The sequence below is a fragment of the Choloepus didactylus genome, chromosome 18 (assembly GCF_015220235.1).
Source record: "Choloepus didactylus isolate mChoDid1 chromosome 18, mChoDid1.pri, whole genome shotgun sequence".
In the NCBI taxonomy this organism is placed as follows: Eukaryota; Metazoa; Chordata; class Mammalia; order Pilosa; family Megalonychidae; genus Choloepus; species Choloepus didactylus.
The window spans coordinates 35488229-35510851 of record NC_051324.1 but is presented as its reverse complement, the minus strand read 5'-3'; the positions used below and the strand labels follow the sequence as shown (position 1 = coordinate 35510851).

At 36.4% G+C, this 22623-nt stretch overlaps 1 protein-coding gene across 1 annotated transcript in view; it reads left to right on the top strand.

Annotated features, from left to right (window-relative positions):
- BRIP1 (BRCA1 interacting protein C-terminal helicase 1) overlaps positions 1-22623 on the top strand; it is a 385619-nt gene that overhangs the window by 27514 nt on the left and 335482 nt on the right. Inside the window, 1 exon segment of the mRNA XM_037809614.1 lies at positions 1239-1358. Coding sequence (XP_037665542.1) covers positions 1239-1358 — 120 coding nt within the window.

The following is a 22623-nucleotide window of genomic DNA, read 5'->3' as shown; positions in this document are numbered from 1 at the left end:
GTTGTGAGGTATACAGCTCAACATAAAATATTTTTTCCCTGAGTTCATTGGCATTCATTTTTTTTTGTTAAGAATAGGATTATCAGTACAAATGCTTTTTTTTTTTTTCTTGTAACTCAAGTAAATAGGTTTTGACAAGTAGGAACAAGCAAGTTTGGAAAGAAAGCTTAATGATAATTATTAAAGAAATTTAAGTAAAAGACAACTTAGGTTATCAGATATCTAGTAAGTAATAATAATAGCAGTAACAATGTGGTTTATACTGTCATGTAGGAAATCATGAATATTTACATTTTAAAAGTTTGTTTTTTTCATTGTAGAAAGGCTTTAAATTTCCATTTCCTTTTATTTTTCAATTATATATGTAATAGACTTTGCTATAGTAATATACTTGATGTCCATATAAATTGTGGGACAATTTTATAGGAAGATAATTCTCACCACCCACATGGGCTCATTGTCTGATGCACACAGAAGCCAGTACTGTGACACCAGGATTTCGAGAAAAGAGGGAGTTTATTGCAAGGCTACCCCAGCAGGAGACAGGAGCTTTAGGGGAGCTCAGATCTGTCTCCCTGAACTACGGAGATTTGGAGATTTTATGTGGTTAGGGGGGGGTTGTGCTAGGGGTGGGACATATGATGGGGTGAGATGACATGGGTCAAAGGTCTAAGTGGAGCATGCGCTTTTATGAATCATGGTAGTTCATGCATCGCATGTTAAAAAATGTCTTAGCATTATGGGGTGTGATTTTACTATAATAGTTAGGTAAAGGTAACTAGGTCAAACTTTAATCACATGCCACTGTGGCTAAAACTGATCAGAACATGCTTTAGCAGGTGCTGCAAAACAAGAGCTTATCTTGTGGTGAAGCAAACTTCTTATGAATAAACATGAGGAGGGAGGAGATTGAAGAAAGGGAAGTGAAAACTTTTACAAGCCAGTAAGAGAAAGGCTCCTTTGAAAAGTGGGTTAGCAGGTGCTGGTTTCATAATTTTGTTGTCACTAAAGCTATTTTGTTTAGAATGCAAGAGGTATTGCTATATTCTGTTTCATTTAGGTGTTTTAATGAGGTGCCTTTTTGTGTTTTTAAAAATTACTTATTGCCAGTTAGAAATAAACACTTTTTTTTTTAAATGCAGAAAGCATGTATCGAGTTATTTTGACCTTTGAGAACAACTGGCCTGCTCAGACTTTTTCAGTTTATATTAAACTTCATTTTGGTTCTGTGTTTACAGATTAGAAAACGTCATTGTTTTGAAAAGGAAGTACAGCATTTGGATGCAGAAGTTACTTCAGGAAAAACCATAAAACTCAACTCTCCATTAGGAAAGAAAAACTCCTTTTCTTCACATACTGTATGTATTCATGCCATTTTTCAGTTTTTTAAAGAAAATGTAGAATTTACTAAATTCATTTTTGAGACAAGGTGGATAGTATAATATAAAGAAAACTAGAAAACAACATGGAAGTCCTAAGTACTGTCACAGCTCTGCTATTAATGTGTGAGATAGCAAAATACCCTATCCTCAATTTCCTCATTTATAAAATGGGAGAGATCTGGAAGTTCTTTTCCTGTTCTACATTCATGTTTGTGAACTTAACTTGCCTAAAGTTCTTTCAGTGTGCTTTTGGACAGCAGTTACCAAGAAGCATTTCAGGGAGTTTTGGAGGTTCCTGAGATTTTTTTCAGGGGATCCATGATGTCAAAACTATTTTCATAGGGATATTAAGACCTTGTTTGCCTTTTTTACTGCCTTGATGCTTGCTCTGATGGGTGCAAAAGCAATGATGAATAAAACTGCTGTTGCCTTAATTACTATTGCCTTGACTACTATTAGTAGTCATTATTTTCTTTACCATCATTAATTCACAGTTAAAAAAAAAGCCAGTTCCACTTAATGCTCTTGGTGAAGTGGTAAAAATTACTGATTTTACTGAATCTCAACCATTGAGATTTTTAACATTCTGTGTGAAAAAAGAGAAGTACCCAGAAAACACTTTTGCATATAGAAGTGGGGTAGTTGTCTCAAGAAAAGTAATTATTGGATAGAAAAAGTAATTATTGGATAGTTTGAATTGTCAGCTGCACTAGCCACTTTTTTTTCATGGAACATGACTTGCACTTGAAAGAATGATTGACAGGCTAATTTTGGTAATTCCTGAAAATGAACAAAGTAAAATTTGAGCTTTCAGGAGAAAGAATTTTGAAAAACTTGTATATACCACTGTGAGGTTGACAGCTTGCTAATACTTCTAGACTTTTCTGATGAGATTGGTGGTAATATTCCAGAATGTGGCTTTTTGGTATTTATTATGTAATGAAATGTGTCAACATTTGTAAGATCTGTAAACTCAGAGAACCAAACATTTTCTAAATGAACGGTGTATGATGTTATAAACTCCTGCCTGGAGTTCTAAATGCAAGATACACCATTGTATGCCTCCGCCTTCTCCAATCCCCAGGCTCCTGGACAACTGCAGATTTGTTTTCAGGCAGTACAAATTAGTTTCCATTTCCAGAATTTTGTATAAATGGAATCATGCCAGGTAATTTTTTTATTGGATTCCAGACATTGTGAATTTTACTTTTTTGGGTGCTGGATGATATTAATATATTTCTATAAATACTCTTGAGTTTTGTTTTGGGATTCAGTTAAGTTACTTAGAATCAGTTTGATTCTTTTGGGTCTAGTTTTTAAAAGTTTCTTAGGCAGGACCTTAGCAGTGTTTGGTTCTGAGCTACCACAACTAAGGCAAAACCATTTTGAGTCCTCCAAAATGAATTAAGAGGTTTTCTAGTCTGGCTGGTAAGAACAGGCACCATTCCAGGCCTTGTGTTAGCACTTAATCATTTTTGGTGGTTCTTTCCTCTGTCTTGGATAGTTTCCTTACCGGTACACTCTAATCAGTACTCCGCTAGATGCTTGAGGGACCCTCTGTAGATCTCTGGAGTTCGTTCTTTGTGTAGCTGCTTCCACTGTGGAATTTTCCTCATGGACTCTGTTTATCTTGATCTCCCTGGACGCCCAACATTGTTTTTTCAACTTGAGGATGCAGTGGGCTCCACACGGGTTCTCCTTCTCTGTGCCACAGTCTGGGGACTCGCTGAAGATGAAAAGATGGGGGTAACCAGAGGGTCTACCTCTGTTTCCCATCTCTTAGGGGTCACTTTTCCTTATCTGATGTCCAATGCTTTAAAAACTATAGTTTCATATATTTTGTCTATATTTTTAGCTTTCTATGCAGGAAATGAAAAAACTCATTAACCCTGGGGGCAAATGCCAAATGTTCTTAGATGGCTAATAAAGCTACTGTTTACCTGAATAGTCTTTAGACCTTTATAAGCTTTTTGCATTCTTTTACCGTTTCTTCCCTTCCCCTGTCTGCTACTTCAGTTTCCTTTGTTAAATAGGGATAATAGTACTACCTGTCTCACAGGGCTGTTAGGAGAATTAAACAGGTTGATACTTGTAAAGTACTTAGAATATATCTGGCTTACTTTACAGCTTATTAAGTGGTAAGTGGTAGAAGTAGCAGTAGTAGTATTTGTAGTAGTAGAAAATAGTTATACATTCATAGTTCTTATCTTTAAAAGCTGCTGATAAAAGGTATTATATAATGTTGATTAATAAAAATATTGATTTTTGAGGAGTAATGTTTAAAATTAAAATTACATTAAAAGTTAATGTTTATGCCTGAAGCCTGCCTGTTTAAAGTCCAGACCTCTTGATCAGAAGCAAAGCTACCATGTCTTTGGCTGAGTAATTTAATGTTAAGCCAACTATTTTGATTTCTCCTCTTGGTTATATAGTATGTTGATCATATGTGATCGTATTCTTATTGGTAAAGTATAACTATATACATATCTATGCATTTATATATAGAAACCAGAAATTAATGTTTTTTTTCTTGGCTATAGATGGTATAACTGTATTTATTTAGAAATGTAATAATTGTTTCTAGTTGGGTGATTTGTTACTCAACTTTAAATGTATGGGTTTCTGACAGTTGTAAGTTTCAAGATTTATTGAACTAGCTAAATCTTTCAATTAAATCTAGTAACTCAAATAGCATTTCACTAGTGTGACAGACTTTTTGTTTGTAAAAAGATACAAATGATATATGCCATGCTAATTTAACATGCATAAAGTAAATTTATCACTCATCAAAGCACTTTTGCAATGACAGAAAGACCATGTGGTTGAGCTTTAATATTTGTTCTTTTTGGGGTAATTTATAGTGAACAGCATGAATATTTATAGTAACTTTACATACTTTTTGAATAGTTAGGAAACCTCCCCCTACCTTCCATAGGTAAAATGATAAACATTTTCAATTTGATTTTTTCCTATTAATTGAAAAACAGAATAGGTAATTACAATAGAAATATAATTAGTACAAAATGTTTAATTGTAATGAATGTGAATGTTTCCCCCCTTTATATTTTAGTAAATTGTTAGTAAATTTAGTGAATTTTGGTAAATTGTTAAGAAAACTGGTAGTTTTGTGAATTTGGCTATCATCTTAATATTAATAGCCTTTGGTGACATTTTTAGCCAATCTCATGGCTATTTAACATTAAACAATACATGCAGTTTGTTAGAGAACCAGGACTAATCATCTCCATGAATGAAATATAGAAAAGAATAATAGGGATATGAATAGAGGTAATTTATTTAAAGAAAGGGGTCTTTGGATATGGTAAAGGAACATAAATATTTGGTTCCTGGTGTAGCATTGCTTAGTTTTTATAAGGAGGCTTATTATAAATAACAAAAGTATTTTCTGTAAATTATAGAATAGGTAGTTTTGTAAAGTGGTAGAAGAAAACTACATAGTTCTATGCATAGTAATTTCATAAGATTTGATATTTACTGTCCAACAGCTTCTGAATTAATTTATCACCAAAACCTTTAGGTGAAGTAATTGGAAAAATAGAATTCATCTTTCAGAACCTTTCTTATGTTGACAGATCATATGCCCCCCATTGTATGTATCATATTGTAATTTAGATTGTGTAAATATATCTTGAATAAGGTAAATGAGGAACTTGAAAAGCATTCCTTCTTAGGACCTGTTCCTTCATATGGGAAGCATGAGAGGGTAGGAATAGATTTAATAGTAACTTATATCCCATTTAGCTCTAACACCTCTAAATTCTAAGGTTGTTACCTTTTTGGTTCTTAATAGATATTAGGGAAGATAATAAGATTGGTTATTTGGATTAATAATTAGTGGTTTAGTTCTCTTGCCCTTACAGAGGTATGAGGTATAGTTTTCATACTTTTAAAACCTGCATTTCTGTTATTTTTGACAAAATTTTCTCCCTACATTAGATAATAAATTGATTTCTGTTTTCTCATGAATTTGTCATTAAACTTTTTGGGATTTTCTTTCAAACTTTCCTAGTTTTCAGTAAAAGACTTTAGTTTCTGACCTATGGATTGGAGAATTGGGTAGGTGTCTCCTTACCTTCCTGTCATCTCCACTCTTCTCACTGTCTCTTCAAGTGAGGAAATGATGCCAATTCCTTCTCTCCTATGAATTACCTATCAGTGTCCAGCTTGTTCACTTTCTTTACATTTTAGATTCATTTCTTATCCTGACAACTCACATGTAAAAGGCCTATTGATTTATCAGTTTCTACATGATTAATATAGTTAAGAATATGATTCTACTTTTTAGCATGTTACCATTGTGGTATTTGCTCTACCTTTCAAAATCATTTTCTCTGGAATTGCAGCAAGATGTTCTCACAGATGCATTATTACATTCTTGATTTTTATTTATCCATTAAACAATACTAACATTCTGTATGTACTTTAATAAAGGTACTTATATTCTCCTATTTAGTGCAGTAATTGCATTTTTTATTATTTTATTACTTTTGCCTGGTGTGTAGAAGATACTTGGGGCCAGCAGAGTGCGCTGTTGATGTTCAGATAAAGTCTGTTGCTGCCTTTTCTTCCTCCCACACGCCTGCCTGCGTTTTTGTTGTTGTTTGTTTTAATACTTAAAATGCTCTCTGGTAGTTCATGAGGAAATGACTAGATGATTTTCTCAGAAAAGTATTTTACAAGTCATTTTCTAATATTTTAAATTTACTTTTATTTGGTGTAACTATTTAATATAACTGTTTATATGGTGATATGGTGCTTGCTGTGTACCAGATCTCTTCTAAGCACTTAAATATGAACTCATTTGGCAAATACTACTTCACAGAGTTCATACTTATTGTACAGTTCTTTTAACTTTTTTGTAGGTTTAATGATTAACAATCCTATGGGTATTAATATTTTCCCAAATTATGGATGAGTAAAGTGAGGCACAAAGAATGAAAGTGACTTGTTCAGTGTCATAAAGCTAATGAGTAGAGGCTGGATTAAAACTCAGACTGTGTGGCTCCTAGAGTCTGCCCTTTTAATAACCTCACTGTTCTGCCTCTGATTCTAATCTTCCAGATAATGTCTGAATGAAAAATATTTCATTTTTATACTGTCAGGGATCATATATATACACTACCATGTAGATAATTCATTCAAGATTAGTTCCTCTTTTAGTCTTTCTCTCAAAACCCTGTTCTTTTTCTTCACAGTGCTTACCCAAGTTCATACTTATATGTTTATTTGTAGGGTTGTTTTATTTTGTGTTGCTTTGTTTGCTTTCCTTTCTAAATGCCCCTTGTTCATTTTTTTATAACCAGCATCTGGCAAGGGCCTGTGCCTAGTAGGTACTCACATATTTGTTGAATAAATGAATGAAAAAATGGCCAAAGTTAAAGAAATGGGTGATTCTCCACTGCTTCTTCTTGCTTACAACTTTCATTCTGACCATATACTTAATGGGATATGATAATATTAATATAGGTGACTTAAAGCAGATTTTAAAATATATTTTTTCTTTTGCAGAGCAGATTAATTCAATTCATTCATGGTTGTAGTTTCTTATATACTAGCACCAAAAATTAAAGGCCAAAAACTGACTTCAGGGACCAAGATGTAAATGGATCTTTAATATAAAATAAAAAAGACAAAAGATTAGAAACATATTTTGATTTCTCTAGTTACTGTAGGAATAAGATGGAATAAGATGGTAAATAATATTACCAACTAGTTGAAGTATAATTTATTCAAGGCAGCAAACTTTTTGAAACCTATTATATGCCACTTTCATAATAATAGCCTAAATTTCTTAAAGAGTTGATAGTAACAATGATATGATGATAGTTTTTTTGGAATATATACTTATGACAGGCATTTTTAATTTTCTTTCATTTGAACCTTACGTGAACACTGTGGATAAAAATAGACCAGATAGTAGTTTCATTTTACAGGTAAGAAAATTGAAGCCCAAAGATACTCGATGATTTGACCATGGTCATATTGCAGGTAAATGGTTGAACCATGATTTAAATCCTTTTTTTTTTTCTGTTTAAAATTGAGTGAATAGAGATTCATAGATTATAAATGGAGGGAAAAGAGAAAGGAATGGCTTGGAAATTTTTTTTCCTTGTTGGCTAGAGAGGAAAATGCAGTTATGCAAGAGAAAATAGGTTTATTTTTCAATTACATTTGGCATTAAAATACATTTTTTAAAAAAGTTGATTTGCAGTTGAGGAAAGATTAAGTTCCTTCAGCATTTTGTCTCTTTTATTTACTGGAGAGTTAAAGGAAATTTTAAACTCCAGCTTTTAAAAAATTACAAGAGTCATGTATGATCTTTGAAGAACATTTAGCATTATAAACAGATACAGAATACAAAGTAAAGTGTTATTCTTTATAATATATCCTTAACCCCTTTCTGCTTCCCAGAAGAAAACAACATGAACACTTTCATGATGATCTTTCTAGACCCTTTTCTGTTAATTTACAATAGATGTTTTTCATAGTTCTTTCGGTTTTTACATTTAATCCTCTTATTTATAGGATTTATTTTGTATGTATGAGGCTGGGCTCTAACTGTTTATTTTTCCAAATAGATGATCAGTTATTCTAGTGTCACTTAATAATGATTTTCTTGATTTGAAGATCTGCTATTATTGTATATTAAACTCTTACATATACTTGAATTGGCTCATGGACTTTTTTCTTTAAAGTTTAATTTTTTTCAAAATATATATGTGCATAGTCAAAGTAAAAAAGTTCTACGTCTTCATGATATTTTGCTTGCTATCTGTTACACACACACACACACACACACACACACACACACACACACACACACACACACACACACACACACACACACACACACACACACACACACACACACACACACACACACACACACACACACACCCCCCCCCCCCCCCCGCCCCAATTAGTAATCTATTGCTATGTAACAAACCAACCATTTATTTAGCTTAGCATTCTGGGGATCAGCAATTTAGGCTGGGCTCAGCTGGGCATTTCTTCTGCTGATCTCAGCTGGGCCACTCATGTGTCTGTGGTCAGCTGCAGGTCAGCTGCAAGTCAGCAAGGTGGCTCTGCTTAAGGGGGTTGGCTGGTGGTCTGCTGAGACTGATGAGGTAGATATTTCTCATCATCTAGCAGGCTAATCTGGGTTTATGTATCTGGTAGCCCCAGGGTTCTAGGAGCAGCAGGAGAGCAAGTCTCAATTTGCAAAAGCTTCTTGAGCCTGTTTATGTCAGACTTTCTAAAGTCTCATTTGCAAAAAAGCAAGTCACGTGGCCAAACTCAGATTCCAAGGATGGAGTTTACCTCATGGTTGGAGGAGCTGCACAGTCACCTTGTAAGGGACTTATACAGATATGGGAAGATTTGTGGCTGTTTTTGTGTATTTTGCTTGTGTATATTTCAGAATACTTTCAAAATAAATAAATTTTGAATTATAATGTATAGTTTTAATTTTTCATCCAATATTTCATGGCAAAGGCTTCTAAGTTTAAAAATTAAAAATTTTAAAATTCAAATTTTAACTGGTCTTTTGCTATATACTTTTTGATCTAACCTTTTTAAAAATTTTTTTCTATGCCAAGGATTGGCAAACTATGACTCATAGGCCAAATATGGCCTACTGCCTGTTTTTATAAATCGAGTATTTTGGGAACACAGTTTACATTTATTTACATTTTGTCTGTGGCTGCTTTTGTGCCACAATGGTGGAATTGAGTGGTTGAGACAGAAACCATTTGGCTCACAAAGCCTAAAATGTTTATTCTTTGGCTCTTTAACAGAAAAGTTTGCCAGTGCCTATTCTGTGCTATTTTAATATTGGTAAGTGAGGCCAGAAGTTAATGGGATTAGTGTGAAGTCTCTTGCCTTGTCTGCAAGTTTACTTAAGGGCAGGATGATAGAATGGATGAGTAACTGTTTGAGTGAGTTTCCTTCAGCTCTAATAATTATGATATTTTGAAAGCTATAGAAAACAAAATAGTGTCCTCTGTAGTGAAATTGGAAAGAATAATTCTCAAAAATTTCAGATCTCCTTTATCTTGAAGGGTAAACTTGGTGAATGTTTCTGAAAGAGTTGACGATTATTTTTCTAAGTTAGTGAAATATGTATAGCACTTCAGCTGACGTGGATGTAAATATCTAGTGATAGTAGAATCTATAATTGCCATGTAGGGGCTTTTCACTCATACATACTGGGTATAGAAAGATAACTTTACCTTAGTAATTACTTTATTAATTCACCAGTTGTCTGGCCAGTAGATTTATTTATTTATTTTAGCTTTTTAAAATTTTGACAGTCACCAAGTTACAGAAATGTTAGAACTACAATACAAATATCTTTTTTCCGTGAGTCATTTGAGAATAAGTTGTTGACCTGATGCCCCATTACCCTAGACTACATCAATGTCTGTTTTCTGTAAGCAAGACCTATTTCCTACAAACAAGTGTCTATTTCCTAGATACCTGTAAAAATCAGGAAACAATTGATACATTGTTACCATACAGTACTTAGAAACTGTTCAAGTTTTGCCAGTTGTCTCAGTGAAATCTTTTATAGCAAAAGAATCTAGTTCAGAATCACTGAAATCATATTTCATTTAGTTGTCATTTTGCTATCTTTTTCAGTCTGGAAAAGCTCCTCAGTTTTTCCTTAACTTTCATGACCTTGGCACTTCAGAAGCTTATAGCCAGTTATTTTTTCAACTATCTCTCAATTTAGGTTTGCTCATGATTATATTGAAATTATATTTATTTGGCAGGAAGTCACAGAAAATGCTGTGTTCTACTCATTGTTTCCTATCAAGTGGGAAATAGTTTCATTTTTTTCTCATTGCTGATGATCACGTTGAACACATGAATAATGTGATTTTTGCTGGGCTTCACTGTAAAGTTCTCTCTTCCCCTTTGTAATTAGTAAGGATTTTGTGGAGAGGAACTCTGAGTCTAAATAAATAGCTTGTCCTTGTCAAACAGTCAGTATATTCATTTATATCTCTTTAGACTGGTTTCCCATTTTATTCAGTGAATTATAATCTATTACTATAATGATAGTGTTTTGATGCTCTCATGAGAGTCCAGTTAAATTGCTTATGTCCTTCTGATATGAATCAATCATTCTTGAAGTACTTCCTTTCTGGCACAAGATATTCCAGGCTCATCTTGTCCTTTCCCTGTCCCAGTCCTGGATTCAGCAATTTCTTCAAGGAACCCTGGTTTCTTTTAGTGGAAAATAATATTTAGAAGCCAAGTTCTGAGCATTAGCTCTGACCATTGCTGTTGGGGTTGCTGTTCCAGTTCCTTTCAGCAGACAGAGGCAGGGGTAATCATACAATAAATGTGTATACACACATGTACAAATACAGATACACACATTTAGATATATATTTTTCCCTGTCTGTACATTGAAAATTATGAGTTCATACACATACACCTAATTGTCATCTAATGTCAGAGGGCTTGTTTTAAATGTATTCCTTTCCATATTTATAATCCCTTCGCTGACAGTAAAAAATCTTGCTCCCATGAATGTTAATATGTTTACTTATTTGAGCCATCCCTTGTATGTTACCAATATCTCATTTCTTTTGCCACTCCTTCCCACAGAGACACCAAACTCTCTCTGCTCAGCTTCTTACTCTTTATTCCAGGCTGTTCCCTGACATGGACACCTGCCTTACCCTGTTTGGGTCCTGATACCGTACCCTGGGCTTACCTTGTGCATGGACTTCCTCCTCACCATACTTGGGCTCTGACCCCCTGCACTACCCATGTGTATGCTTATCCCGCCTTGCTCTGGCTTTGATTTCTATACTGGGTTGGACCTTTCTGTGTAGATTCCCTCTTCACTCTTAGCAGGTTCTGATATCTCATGCCAGGCTGCTCTTCATGGCATGGGGGGAATGCGTTTCTCACCCTTTTTCAGCCCTGACACCCTGCTTTGTATTTTCGCAGCCTAGGTGCCCCCTCCTTCCCTCACGTCTACTTTCTTCTGCCCCACCTAATGACTCTAGGACTGAATTAAGCAAGAAGAGGAAGGAGTAAGCAAAAAGAAGCAGAAGAGGAGAGAATATTTATAGATTTTTTTTAAAAAGTCACCTGTATGGAGGTATAATTTTCTTACAATAGAATGAACCCATTTTAAATGTACAGTTTGATGAGTTTTGACAAATGTTTATACCTGTGTAACCATCACCATAATCGAGATTTAGGAGACTCTACACCCCCAAAAGTTCCTTTATGCCTCTTCACGGTTAATTCCTCCCCCCAACCCACAGCCCTAGGCAACTGCTGATCTGCTTTCTATCACTATAAATTATGTTTGTCTTTTCTAGAATTTAATATAAATGAAATCATACAGTATGTTCTCCTTTGTGTCTCGTTTTTTTTTCAGTCAGTATAGTATTTTGGGCTTCATCCATATTGTTGCTTGTATCCCTGGTTCTTAAATTTTATTTGCCATATGGTATGCCATTATGTGTATATACAACACTTTATCTCTTTTCTTGTTAGTGGCCTTTTGGGTTTGTTTCATGTACTATTACTGCATAACAAACCACCCAATCATTTTTCATTTTCTCATCTAAGGAATTTGCAATTTGGTCAGGAATCCATCGGGATGGTCTTCCTCAGGTCCATGTTATATCAACTGTGGTGGCTTGAAGACTCGGGGTTACAGTTATCTGAAAGTTTGCTCAGAACCATGTCTGGTGATTGTCATTGACTGTCAGCTGGGCCTGTCAGGTGGAATACCTACATTCTCCATGTGACTGCTTGGCTTTCTCACAGGGTGGTGGCTAGTTCCAGAAGTAAGTGTCTCAAGAAAAGAAAGCAGAAGTATGTAGCATTTTTTTTTAACATAGCCTTGGAAGTAACTTAGTATCACTTCTGCTATGCCCTCGTGGCTGAAGCTGTTACAAAAATAATCTGTCTAGGGAATATATGCTTCATTACTCAATGGAAGGTATGTCAGTGTTAAATTGTGAGAAGAGCATATGTAGCCATCTTTGTAAAATATAGTCTACCACAGAGTGTTTCTAGTTCTTAGCTCTTACGAACAGTGCTGCTATGAACATTCATGTACAAGCTTTTGTATAGACATATGTTTTCATTTCTCTTGGGTAAATACGTAAGAGTAGAATTGCTAGGACACATGGTAAAAATATATTTTACACTGCCAAATTGTTTTCCATAGGGTTTGTACCATTTAACATGCCCACCAGCAGTGTATGAGACTTCCTATTGCCTACATCTTCGCCAACTTTGCTAATGTTAAACTTTTGAATTGCAGTCATTCTGGTGGATGTTTGGTGGGGTTTTAGTTTGCATTCCCTTATGACAAATGAAGTTGAGCAAGTTTTTGAATGCTTATTGGTCATTTGTAAATCTGCCTTTGGGAAATGTCAGTTTATATATTTTACCACCCTCCCCCCTCTTTTTTTACTGGGTTGGTGGTCTTCTAATGAGTCGTAAGAGATCTTTGCTTATTATGGATAGAAGTTCTTTTTCTTATATATGTTTTATGAATATTTTTCACAGTATGTGGCTTACTTTTATTTCTTAATGGTGTCTTTTTTGCAGTAGTTTAATAATTTTATTTGCTTTTAATTTGCATTAAGTTCATTTTGTGAATTTTTTTCTTTTATGGTTCATGTTTTTCGTGTCAAATATAAGAAATCTTTGCCTACTTCAGTGTTGCAAAGATTTTCTTTATGTTTTAGAAATTTCATAGTTATACCTTTAATGCTTAGGTCTATGATCTATTTTGAGTTAATTTTTGTTTATAGTTGGGGTAAGGGTTGATTTCATTTTTTTTTTAAATTTAATTTTATTGAGATTGTTTACATACCATACAATCATCCAAAGATCCAAAGTACACAATCAGTTGGCCATGGTACCATCATACAGCTGTGCATCCATCACCACAATTAACTTTTTTTCAATTTTTATAACTTTTTTATTACTCCAGAAAAGATATAAAGACAAAACAAGAAAACTCAAATCCTCCCATACCCCTAACCACCCCCCTTATAGTATTGGTTTATTACATTTCTTACTATTGATGAATGAATGTTAAAATACTACTAACTGAAGTACATAGCTTGCAATAGGTATATTTTTTCCCTATACCCCTCTATTATTAACTTCTTAGTGTCATACATTTGTTCTAGTTTGTGAAAGAGATTTCTAGTATTTGTACAGTTAATCACGGACATTGTCCACCACAAGATTCACTGTTTTATACATTCCCATCTTTTAACCTCCAACTTTCCTTCTGGTGACATACATGACTCTAAGCTTCCCCTTTCCACTACATTCACACACCATTCAGCACTGTTAGTTATTCTCACAATAACGTGCTGCTGTCACCTCTGTCCACTTCCAAACACGTAAGTTCAACCTAGTTAAACATTCTGCTCGTAATAAGCAACTGCTCCCCATTCTTTAGCCTCATTCTATATCCTGTTAAGTTATATTTCATGTCTATGAGTTTATATATTATAATTGGTTCATATCAGTGAGACCATACCATATTGGCCTTACGTGTCTCTTATTTCATTAAATGTAGTACCCTCAAGGTTTCTTCATCAACTTGTTTTTTTTTTTTTTAATCATTATTTTATTGAGATATATTCACATACCACGCAGTCATACAAAACAAATTGTACTTTCGATTGTTTACAGTACCATTACATAGTTGTACATTCATCACCTAAATCAATCCCTGACACCTTCATTAGCACACACACAAAAATAACAAGAATAATAATTAGAGTGAAAAAGAGCAATTGAAGTAAAAAAGAACACTGGGTACCTTTGTCTGTTTGTTTCCTTCCCCTATTTTTCTACACATCCATCCATAAACTAGACAAAGTGGAGTGTGGTCCTTATGGCTTTCCCAATCCCATTGTCACCTCTCATAAGCTACATTTTTATACAACTGTCTTCGAGATTCATGGGTTCTGGGTTGTAGTTTGATAGTTTCAGGTATCCACCACCAGCTACCCCAATTCTTTAGAACCTAAAAAGGGTTGTCTAAAGTGTGCGTAAGAGTGCCCACCAGAGTGATCTCTCGGCTCGTTTTGGAATCTCTCTGCCACTGAAGCTTATTTCATTTCCTTTCACATCCCCCTTTTGGTCAAGAAGATGTTCTCCCTCCCACGATGCCGGGTCTACATTCCTCCCTGGGAGTCATATTCCACGTTGCCAGGGAGATTCACTCCCCTGGGTGTCTGATCCCACGTAGGGGGGAGGGCAGTGATTTCACCTTTCAAGTTGGCTTAGCCAGAGAGAGAGGGCCACATCTGAGCAACAAAGAGGCATTCAGGAGGAGACTCTTAGGCACAAATATAGGGAGGCCTAGCCTCTCCTTTGCAGCAACCGTCTTCCCAAGGGTAAAACTTATGGTAGAGGGCTCAACCCATCAAACCACCAGTCCCCTATGTCTGTGGTCATGTTAGCAACCATGGAGGTGGGGTAGGCGAATACCCCTGCATTCTCCACAGGCTCCTCAAGGGGGCACTACATCTTTTTTTTTTTCCTTGTTTTTCTTTTTTTTTTTTTTTAACTTTCCCTTCTTTTTTAAATCAACTGTATGAAAAAAAAAGTTAAAAAGAAAACAAACATACAATAAAAGAACATTTCAAAGAGACCATAACAAGGGGGTAAGAAAAAGACAACTAACCTAAGATAACTGCTTAACTTCCAACATGTTCCTACTTTACCCCAAGAAAGTTACCTAATATAGCAACATTTCTGTGAACTTGTTCCTACTATATCCATCAGAAATTAACAGACCATAGTCATTTCTGGGCATCCCCAGAACGTTAAATAGCTTATCTGTTCTTCTTGGATTATTGTTCCCCCTTCCTTAATTGCTCTCTACTGCTAGTTCCCCTACATTCTACATTATAAACCATTTGTTTTACATTTTTCAAAGTTCACATTAGTGGTAGCATATAATATTTCTCTTTTTGTGCCTGGCTTATTTCGCTCAGCATTATGTCTTCAAGGTTCATCCATGTTGTCATATGTTTCACGAGATCGTTCCTTCTTACTGCCGCGTAGTATTCCATCGTCTGTATATACCACATTTTATTTATCCACTCATCTGTTGAAGGACATTTGGGTTGTTTCCATCTCTTGGCAATTGTGAATAATGCTGCTATGAACATTGGCGTGCAGATATCTGTTCGTGTCACTGCTTTCCGATCTTCCGGGTATATACCGAGAAGTGCAATCGCTGGATCGAATGGTAGCTCTATATCTAGTTTTCTAAGGAACTGCCAGACTGACTTCCAGAGTGGCTGAACCATTATACAGTCCCACCAACAATGAATAAGAGTTCCAATTTCTCCACATCCCCTCCAGCATTTGTAGTTTCCTGTTTTTTTAATGGCAGCCATTCTACCCGGTGTTAGATGGTATCTCATTGTGGTCTTAATTTGCATCTCTCTAATAGCTAGTGAAGCTGAACATTTTTTCATGTGTTTCTTGGCCATTTGTATTTCCTCTTCAGAGAACTGTCTTTTCATATCTTTTGCCCATTTTATAATTGGGCTGTCTGTACTATTGTCATTGAGTTGTAGGATTTCTTTGTATATGCAAGATATCAGTCTTTTGTCAGATACATGGTTTCCAAAAATTTTTTCCTATTGAGTTGGCTGCCTCTTTACCTTTTTGAGAAATTCCTTTGAGGTGCAGAAACTTTTAAGCTTGAGGAGTTCCCATTTATCTATTTTCTCTTTTGTTGCTTGTGCTTTGGGTGTAAAGTCTAGGAAGTGGCCGCCTAATACAAGGTCTTGAAGATGTTTTCCTACATTATCTTCTAGGAGTTTTATGGTACTTTCTTTTATATTGAGATCTTTGGTCCATTTTGAGTTAATTTTTGTGTAGGGGGTGAGGTAGGGGTCCTCTTTCATTCTTTTGGATATGGATATCCAACTCTCCCAGCCCCATTTGTTGAAAAGACCATTATGACTCAGTTCAGTGACTTTGGGGGCCTTATCAAAGATCAGTCGGCCATAGATCTGAGGGTCTATCTCTGAATTCTCAATTCGATTCCATTGATCTATATGTCTATCTTTGTGCCAGTACCATGCTGTTTTGGCAACTGTGGCTTTATAATAAGCTTCAAAGTCAGGGAGTGTAAGTCCTCCCACTTCGTTTTTCTTTTTTAGAGTGTCTTTAGCAATTCGAGGCATCTTCCCTTTCCAAATAAATTTGATAACTAGCTTTTCCAAGTCTGCAAAGTAGGTTGTTGGAATTTTGATTGGGATTGCATTGAATCTGTAGATGAGTTTGGGTAGAATTGACATCTTAATGACATTTAGCCTTCCTATCCATGAACATGGAATATTTTTCCATCTTTTAAGGTCCCCTTCTATTTCTTTTAGTAGAGTTATGTAGTTTTCTTTGTATAGGTCTTTTACATCTTTGGTTAAGTTGATTCCTAGGTACTTGATTTTTTTAGTTGCTATTGAAAATGGTATCTTTTTCTTGAGTGTCTCTTCAGTTTGTTCATTTCTAGCATATAGAAACATTACTGACTTATGTGCATTAATCTTGTATCCCGCTACTTTGCTAAATTTGTTTATTAGCTCTAGTAGGTGTATCGTTGATTTCTCAGGGTTTTCTAGATATAAGATCATATCATCTGCAAACAATGACAGTTTTACTGATTCTTTTCCAATTTGGATGCCTTTTATTTCTTTGTCTTGCCGGATTGCCCTGGCTAGCACTTCCAGCACAATGTTGAATAACAGTGGTGACAGCGGGCATCCTTGTCTTGTTCCTGATCTTAGAGGGAAGGCTTTCAGTCTCTCACCATTGAGTACTATGCTGGCTGTGGGTTTTTCATATATGCTCTTTATCATGTTGAGGAAGTTTCCTTCAATTCCTACCTTTTGAAGTGTTTTTATCAAAAAGGGATGTTGGATTTTGTCAAATGCTTTTTCAGCATCTATTGAGATGATCAATTGATTTTTCCCTTTCGAGTTTTTAATGTGTTGTAATACATTGATTGTTTTTCTTATGTTGGACCATCCTTGCATGCCTGGAATGAACCCCACTTGGTCATGGTGTATGATTTTTTTAATGTGTCTTTGGATTCGATTTGCAAGTATTTTGTTGAGGATTTTTGCATCTATATTCATTAGGGAGATTGGCCGGTAGTTTTCCTTTTTTGTAGCATCTTTGCCTGGTTTTGGTATTAGATTGATGTTAGCTTCATAAAATGAGTTAGGTAGTGTTCCATTTTTTTCAATGTTTTGAAAGAGTTTGAGTAAGATTGGTGTCAGTTCTTTCTGGAAAGTTTGGTAGAATTCCCCTGTGAAGCCATCTGGCCCTGGGCATTTATTTGTGGGAAGATTTTTGATGACTGACTGGATCTCTTTGCTTGTGATGGGTTGGTTGAGGTCTTCTATTTCTTCTCTGGTCAGTCTAGGTTGTTCATATGTTTCCAGGAAATTGTCCATTTCTTCTACATTATCCAGTTTGTTGCCATACAGTTGTTCATAATATCCTCTTATAATTTTTTTAATTACTTCAGGATCTGCAGTTATGTCACCTTTTTCATTCATTATTTTGTTTATATGGGTCTTTGCTCTTTTTGATTTTGTCAGTCTAGCTAGGGGCTTGTCAATCTTGTTGATCTTCTCAAAGAACCAACTTTTGGTGATATTTATCCTCTCTATTGTTTTTTGTTCTCTATGTCATTTATTTCTGCTTTAATCCTTGTTATTTCTTTTCTTCTACTTGGTTTAGGATTGGTTTGCTGTTCATTTTCTAGCTTCTTCAGTTGATCCATTAGTTCTTTGATTTTGGCTCTTTCTTCCTTTTTAATATATGCGTTTAGTGCTATAAATTTCCCCCTCAGCACTGCTTTTGCTGCATCCCATAGGTTTTGGTATGTTGTGTTCTCATTTTCATTCATCTCTATATATTTAGCAATTTCTCTTGTTATTTCTTCTTTAACCCACTGATTGTTTAGGAGTGTGTTGTTTAACCTCCAGGTATTTGTGAATTTTCTAAGTCTCTGATGGTTATTGACTTCTAATTGTATTCCATTGTGGTCAGAGAATGTGCTTTGAATAATTTCAATCTTTTTAAATTTATTGAGGCTTGTTTTATGTCCCAGCATATGATCTATTCTGGAGAAAGTTCCGTGAGCACTAGAAAAGTATGTGTATCCTGGTGATTTGGGATGTAATGTCCTGTATATGTCTGTTAAATCTAATTCATTTATAAGATTGTTTAGGTTTTCAATTTCCTTACTGGTCTTCTGTCTGGTTGATCTATCTATAGGAGAGAGTGATGTGTTGAAGTCTCCCACAATTATTGTGGAAACATCAATTGCTTCCTTTAGTTTTGCCAGTGTTTCTCTCATGTATTTTGTGGCACCTTGATTGGGTGCATAGACATTTACGATTGTTATTTCTTCTTGCTGAATTGCCCCTTTTATAAGTACGTAGTGGCCTTCTTTGTCTCTCAAAACATCCCTGCATTTGAAGTCTATTTTATCTGAGATTAATATTGCTACACCTGCTTTCTTTTGGCTGTAGCTTGCATGAAATATTTTTTTCCATCCTTTCACTTTCAGTTTCTTTGTGTCCCTGTGTCTAAGATGAGTCTCTTGTATGCAACATATTGATGGTTCATTTTTTTTGATCCATTCTGCGAATCTATATCTTTTAATTGGGGAGTTTAATCCATTTACATTCAATGTTATAACCGTGAAGGCATTTCTTGAATCGGCCATCTTATCTTTTGGTTTATGTTTGCCATATTTTTCCCTCTCTCTATTAATATCCTTTATTGTACCCATACCGAATCTCTTTAGTATTGAACCTTTCTCCAAGTCTCTCTGTCCTTTCTTTGTTTCTCTGTCTGTAGGGCTCCCTTTAGTATCTGAAGTAGGGCAGGTCTTTTATTGGCAAGCTGTCTCAGCATTTGTCTGTCTGTGAAAAATTTAAGCTCTCCCTCAAATTTGAAGGAGAGCTTTGCTGGATAAAGTATTCTTGGCTGGAAATTTTTCTCACTCAGAATTTTAAATATATCGTGCCACTGCCTTCTTGCCTCCATGGTGGCTGCTGAGTAGTCACTACTTAGTCTTATGCTGTTTCCTTTGTATGTGGTGAATTGCTTTTCTCTTGCTGCTTTCAGAACTTGCTCCTTCTCTTCTGTGTTTGACAGTGTGATCAGTATATGTCTCGGAGTGGGTTTATTTGGATTTATTCTATTTGGAGTTCGCTGAGCACTTATGATTTGTGTATTCATGTTGTTTAGAAGATTTGGGAAGTTTTCCCCAACAATTTCTTTGAATACTCTTCCTAGACCTTTACCCTTTTCTTCCCCTTCTGGGACGCCAATGAGTCGTATATTTGGACGTTTCATATTATCTATCATATCCCTGAGGTCCATTTCGATTTTTTCAATTTTTTTCCACATTCTTTCTTTTATGCTTTCATTTTCCATTCTGTCATCTTCCAGGTCACTGATTCGTTGTTCAACTTCCTCTAGTCTTGTACTATGAGTGTCCAGAGTCTTTTTAATTTGGTCAACAGTTTCTTTAATTTCCATAAGATCATCCATTTTTTTATTTAGTCTTGCAATGTCTTCTTTATGCTCTTCTAGAGTCTTCTTGATTTCCTTTATATCCCGTACTATGGTCTCATTGTTCATCTTTAGTTCTTTGAGTAGCTGCTCTAGGTGCTGTGTCTCTTCTGGTCTTTTGATTTGGGTGCTTGGGCTTGGGTTATCCATATCGTCTGGTTTTTTCATGTGCTTCATAATTTTCTGTTGTTTTTGGCCTCGTGGCATTTGCTGAACTTGATAGGGTTCTTTTAGGGTTTGTAGACGTATTGAAGTACTTATCTCTAATTTATCAGATCTACAGCTTCGTGGAGTACACTTTCTCTAACTAACCATCAGGTGGCGTCCACGAGCCACCTGTTCTCCACAAGCCAGTTCTCCCCTGCTTAGCCTTTTTGGTGAGTGGGGGAGTGAGTCTTGTGGGGCCCAATTGGTGTACCAAGCTTGCGTGTGTAGTTGGTGTTGCCTGCCCTGTATGTGGGGCGTGTTTCTGGGCAGTCGGGGAGGGGGGGTGGCCCTAACAATCAAATCTCCCTGATGATCCTAGAGTTTTAAAGCTGCTGCAATAGTCTAATCCTTCAGTTCAGTCCTGCCACAGTTTGTCTCTGCCACTGACCCACAAGTCCTTGGTATTGGCGTGTGGCTCCTGAGACTTGCAAGTGGGCCCCTGTTCCAGGCCGTGCTCCCTGGGTCCTCTGTTGAGGGATGACTGTGCTATGTCACAGGTGAGTGCCGTCCCCCCAGGGCAGTTCTGGGCTGCTGGGCTGTGTAGGGAGGCTCCCAGTCTGCTGAAATGATGGCTGAATGGGGCTTTGTTAATTCACACTGCTCCACCTTCCCAACTCTGGGACAATCAGCTGAGGTTGCAGGGAAGGCTAATGTCCACGCCCAGTTTTGTGGTGTGTGCCTGTTATTTGAAGCACTTCCGTCACACTGGGTTGTCTGGGGCAGCTCTGGGCTATGGGGCTGGCGATGGGCAGGAGTGTTTCCTGTCCACCAGGATGGTGGCTGTGAGCGGACACCCCCCTTTTCTTGGGAAGTTGTGGTGTTTAGTGAATTTTCTCAGCCACTGGATTATTGCCTTTTGTCTCAGAGCTCTCTTAGTTCTGCTCTTGACTTGACGTGCCCAAATTGCAATTCTTTGAAGCCTTCTGTATTGGGCTTCTTAGAGTAATTGTTTTAGAAAAAGAAAAAAGGATTAAAAAAAAAAAAAAAAGGGCCCTCCTCAGAGATCTAGTGGGTTATTGAAATGCTAATAGACAAAGCAACCAGGGCCATTAAGGAAAGGTCCACAGGGCAGAGAGATCAGCTTTTCTTCGGGATTTGCATATGCACCTCAAGGCCTGAGCTCCGCCCTTCCCCTTTCTGTGTTCACCAGAACTCCAAAAATCCTCTGCTTTTATTTTGGAGTTTTTCGTGTGATTTTTTTTTTTCTATGCCTGTCTCCTCTCTGCTGGGCTGGCTGCTCTCAGATTCTCTGGTGTCTGGTCTCAGTCTATCTATGGTTGGAGTATGGATCAGTAGAATGAGTTTCCGATAAGGGCTACCACTGCAGTTCTCCCTTCTCCTTCCCGGAGCTGACAGCCCGTCCTCCCACGGGACTGAGCCTGGCAGGGAGGGGCGCGGGTCCCCTGGCCACAAAAACTTACAGATTTCGCTGATCTCAGCAGTTCGACATTTTCATGAGTGTTGTATGAAGTATGCCCAAAGACAGATTGCTCTGTGGTGTCCAGTCCACGCAGTTCCTGGCTTTCTACCTAGCTTCCTGGAGGAGTAACTAAAACTTACAGCTCACCAGTCTGCCATCTTGCCCCGCCTCCAACCTATTTTTTTTTAAGACAGTTTTGTTCACCCACCATACATTCTGGTATAAGTAAATAATAGATGGTTCCCTGCATAATCAATTATTTATGCATTCAGCACCATCACCACTATCTATATAAGGACATGTCCATTTCTTTCACAAAGGAGGAGGAAGAGTCAAAGAAGGTAGAGAGACAAAAGAAAAGGAAACAAATAAAAAAAAAGACAGTTAAAAAGCAAGAAAAGTAAAGATAGAATTAGACTAAAGTAGAACAAAAGAGTCAGACAACATCAGCAATGCCAAGAGGCCCATACCCCTCCCTTATGTCCCCCTCTTATAGGCATTTAGCTTTGGTCTATTGCCTTTGTTACATCAAAGGAAGCATAATACATTGTTTCTGTTAACTATAGTTTCTAGTTTGCATGATTGTATTTTTTCCCCAATACCGCTCCATTTTTAACACCTTGCAAGGTTGACATTCATTTGTTCTCCCTTACGTAAAAACATATTTGTACATTTTATCACAATTGCTGAGCACTGTAGGTTTCACTGAGTTATACAGTTCCAGTCTTTATCTTTCCTCTCCCCTTCTGGTGTCCCAGATTCCCCCTAACTTTCCCCTCAACCATACTCACAGTCACCTTTATACAGTGTACTTACATTGCTGTACTACCATCACCCAAAACGGTGTTCCAAACCTTTCACTCCTGTCTTTTCCTGTCTGTCTGTAATACTCCCTTTAGTATTTCCTGTAGAGCAGTTATCTTGCTTGTAAACTCTATCATTGTCTGTTTGTCAGAGAATATTTTAAAC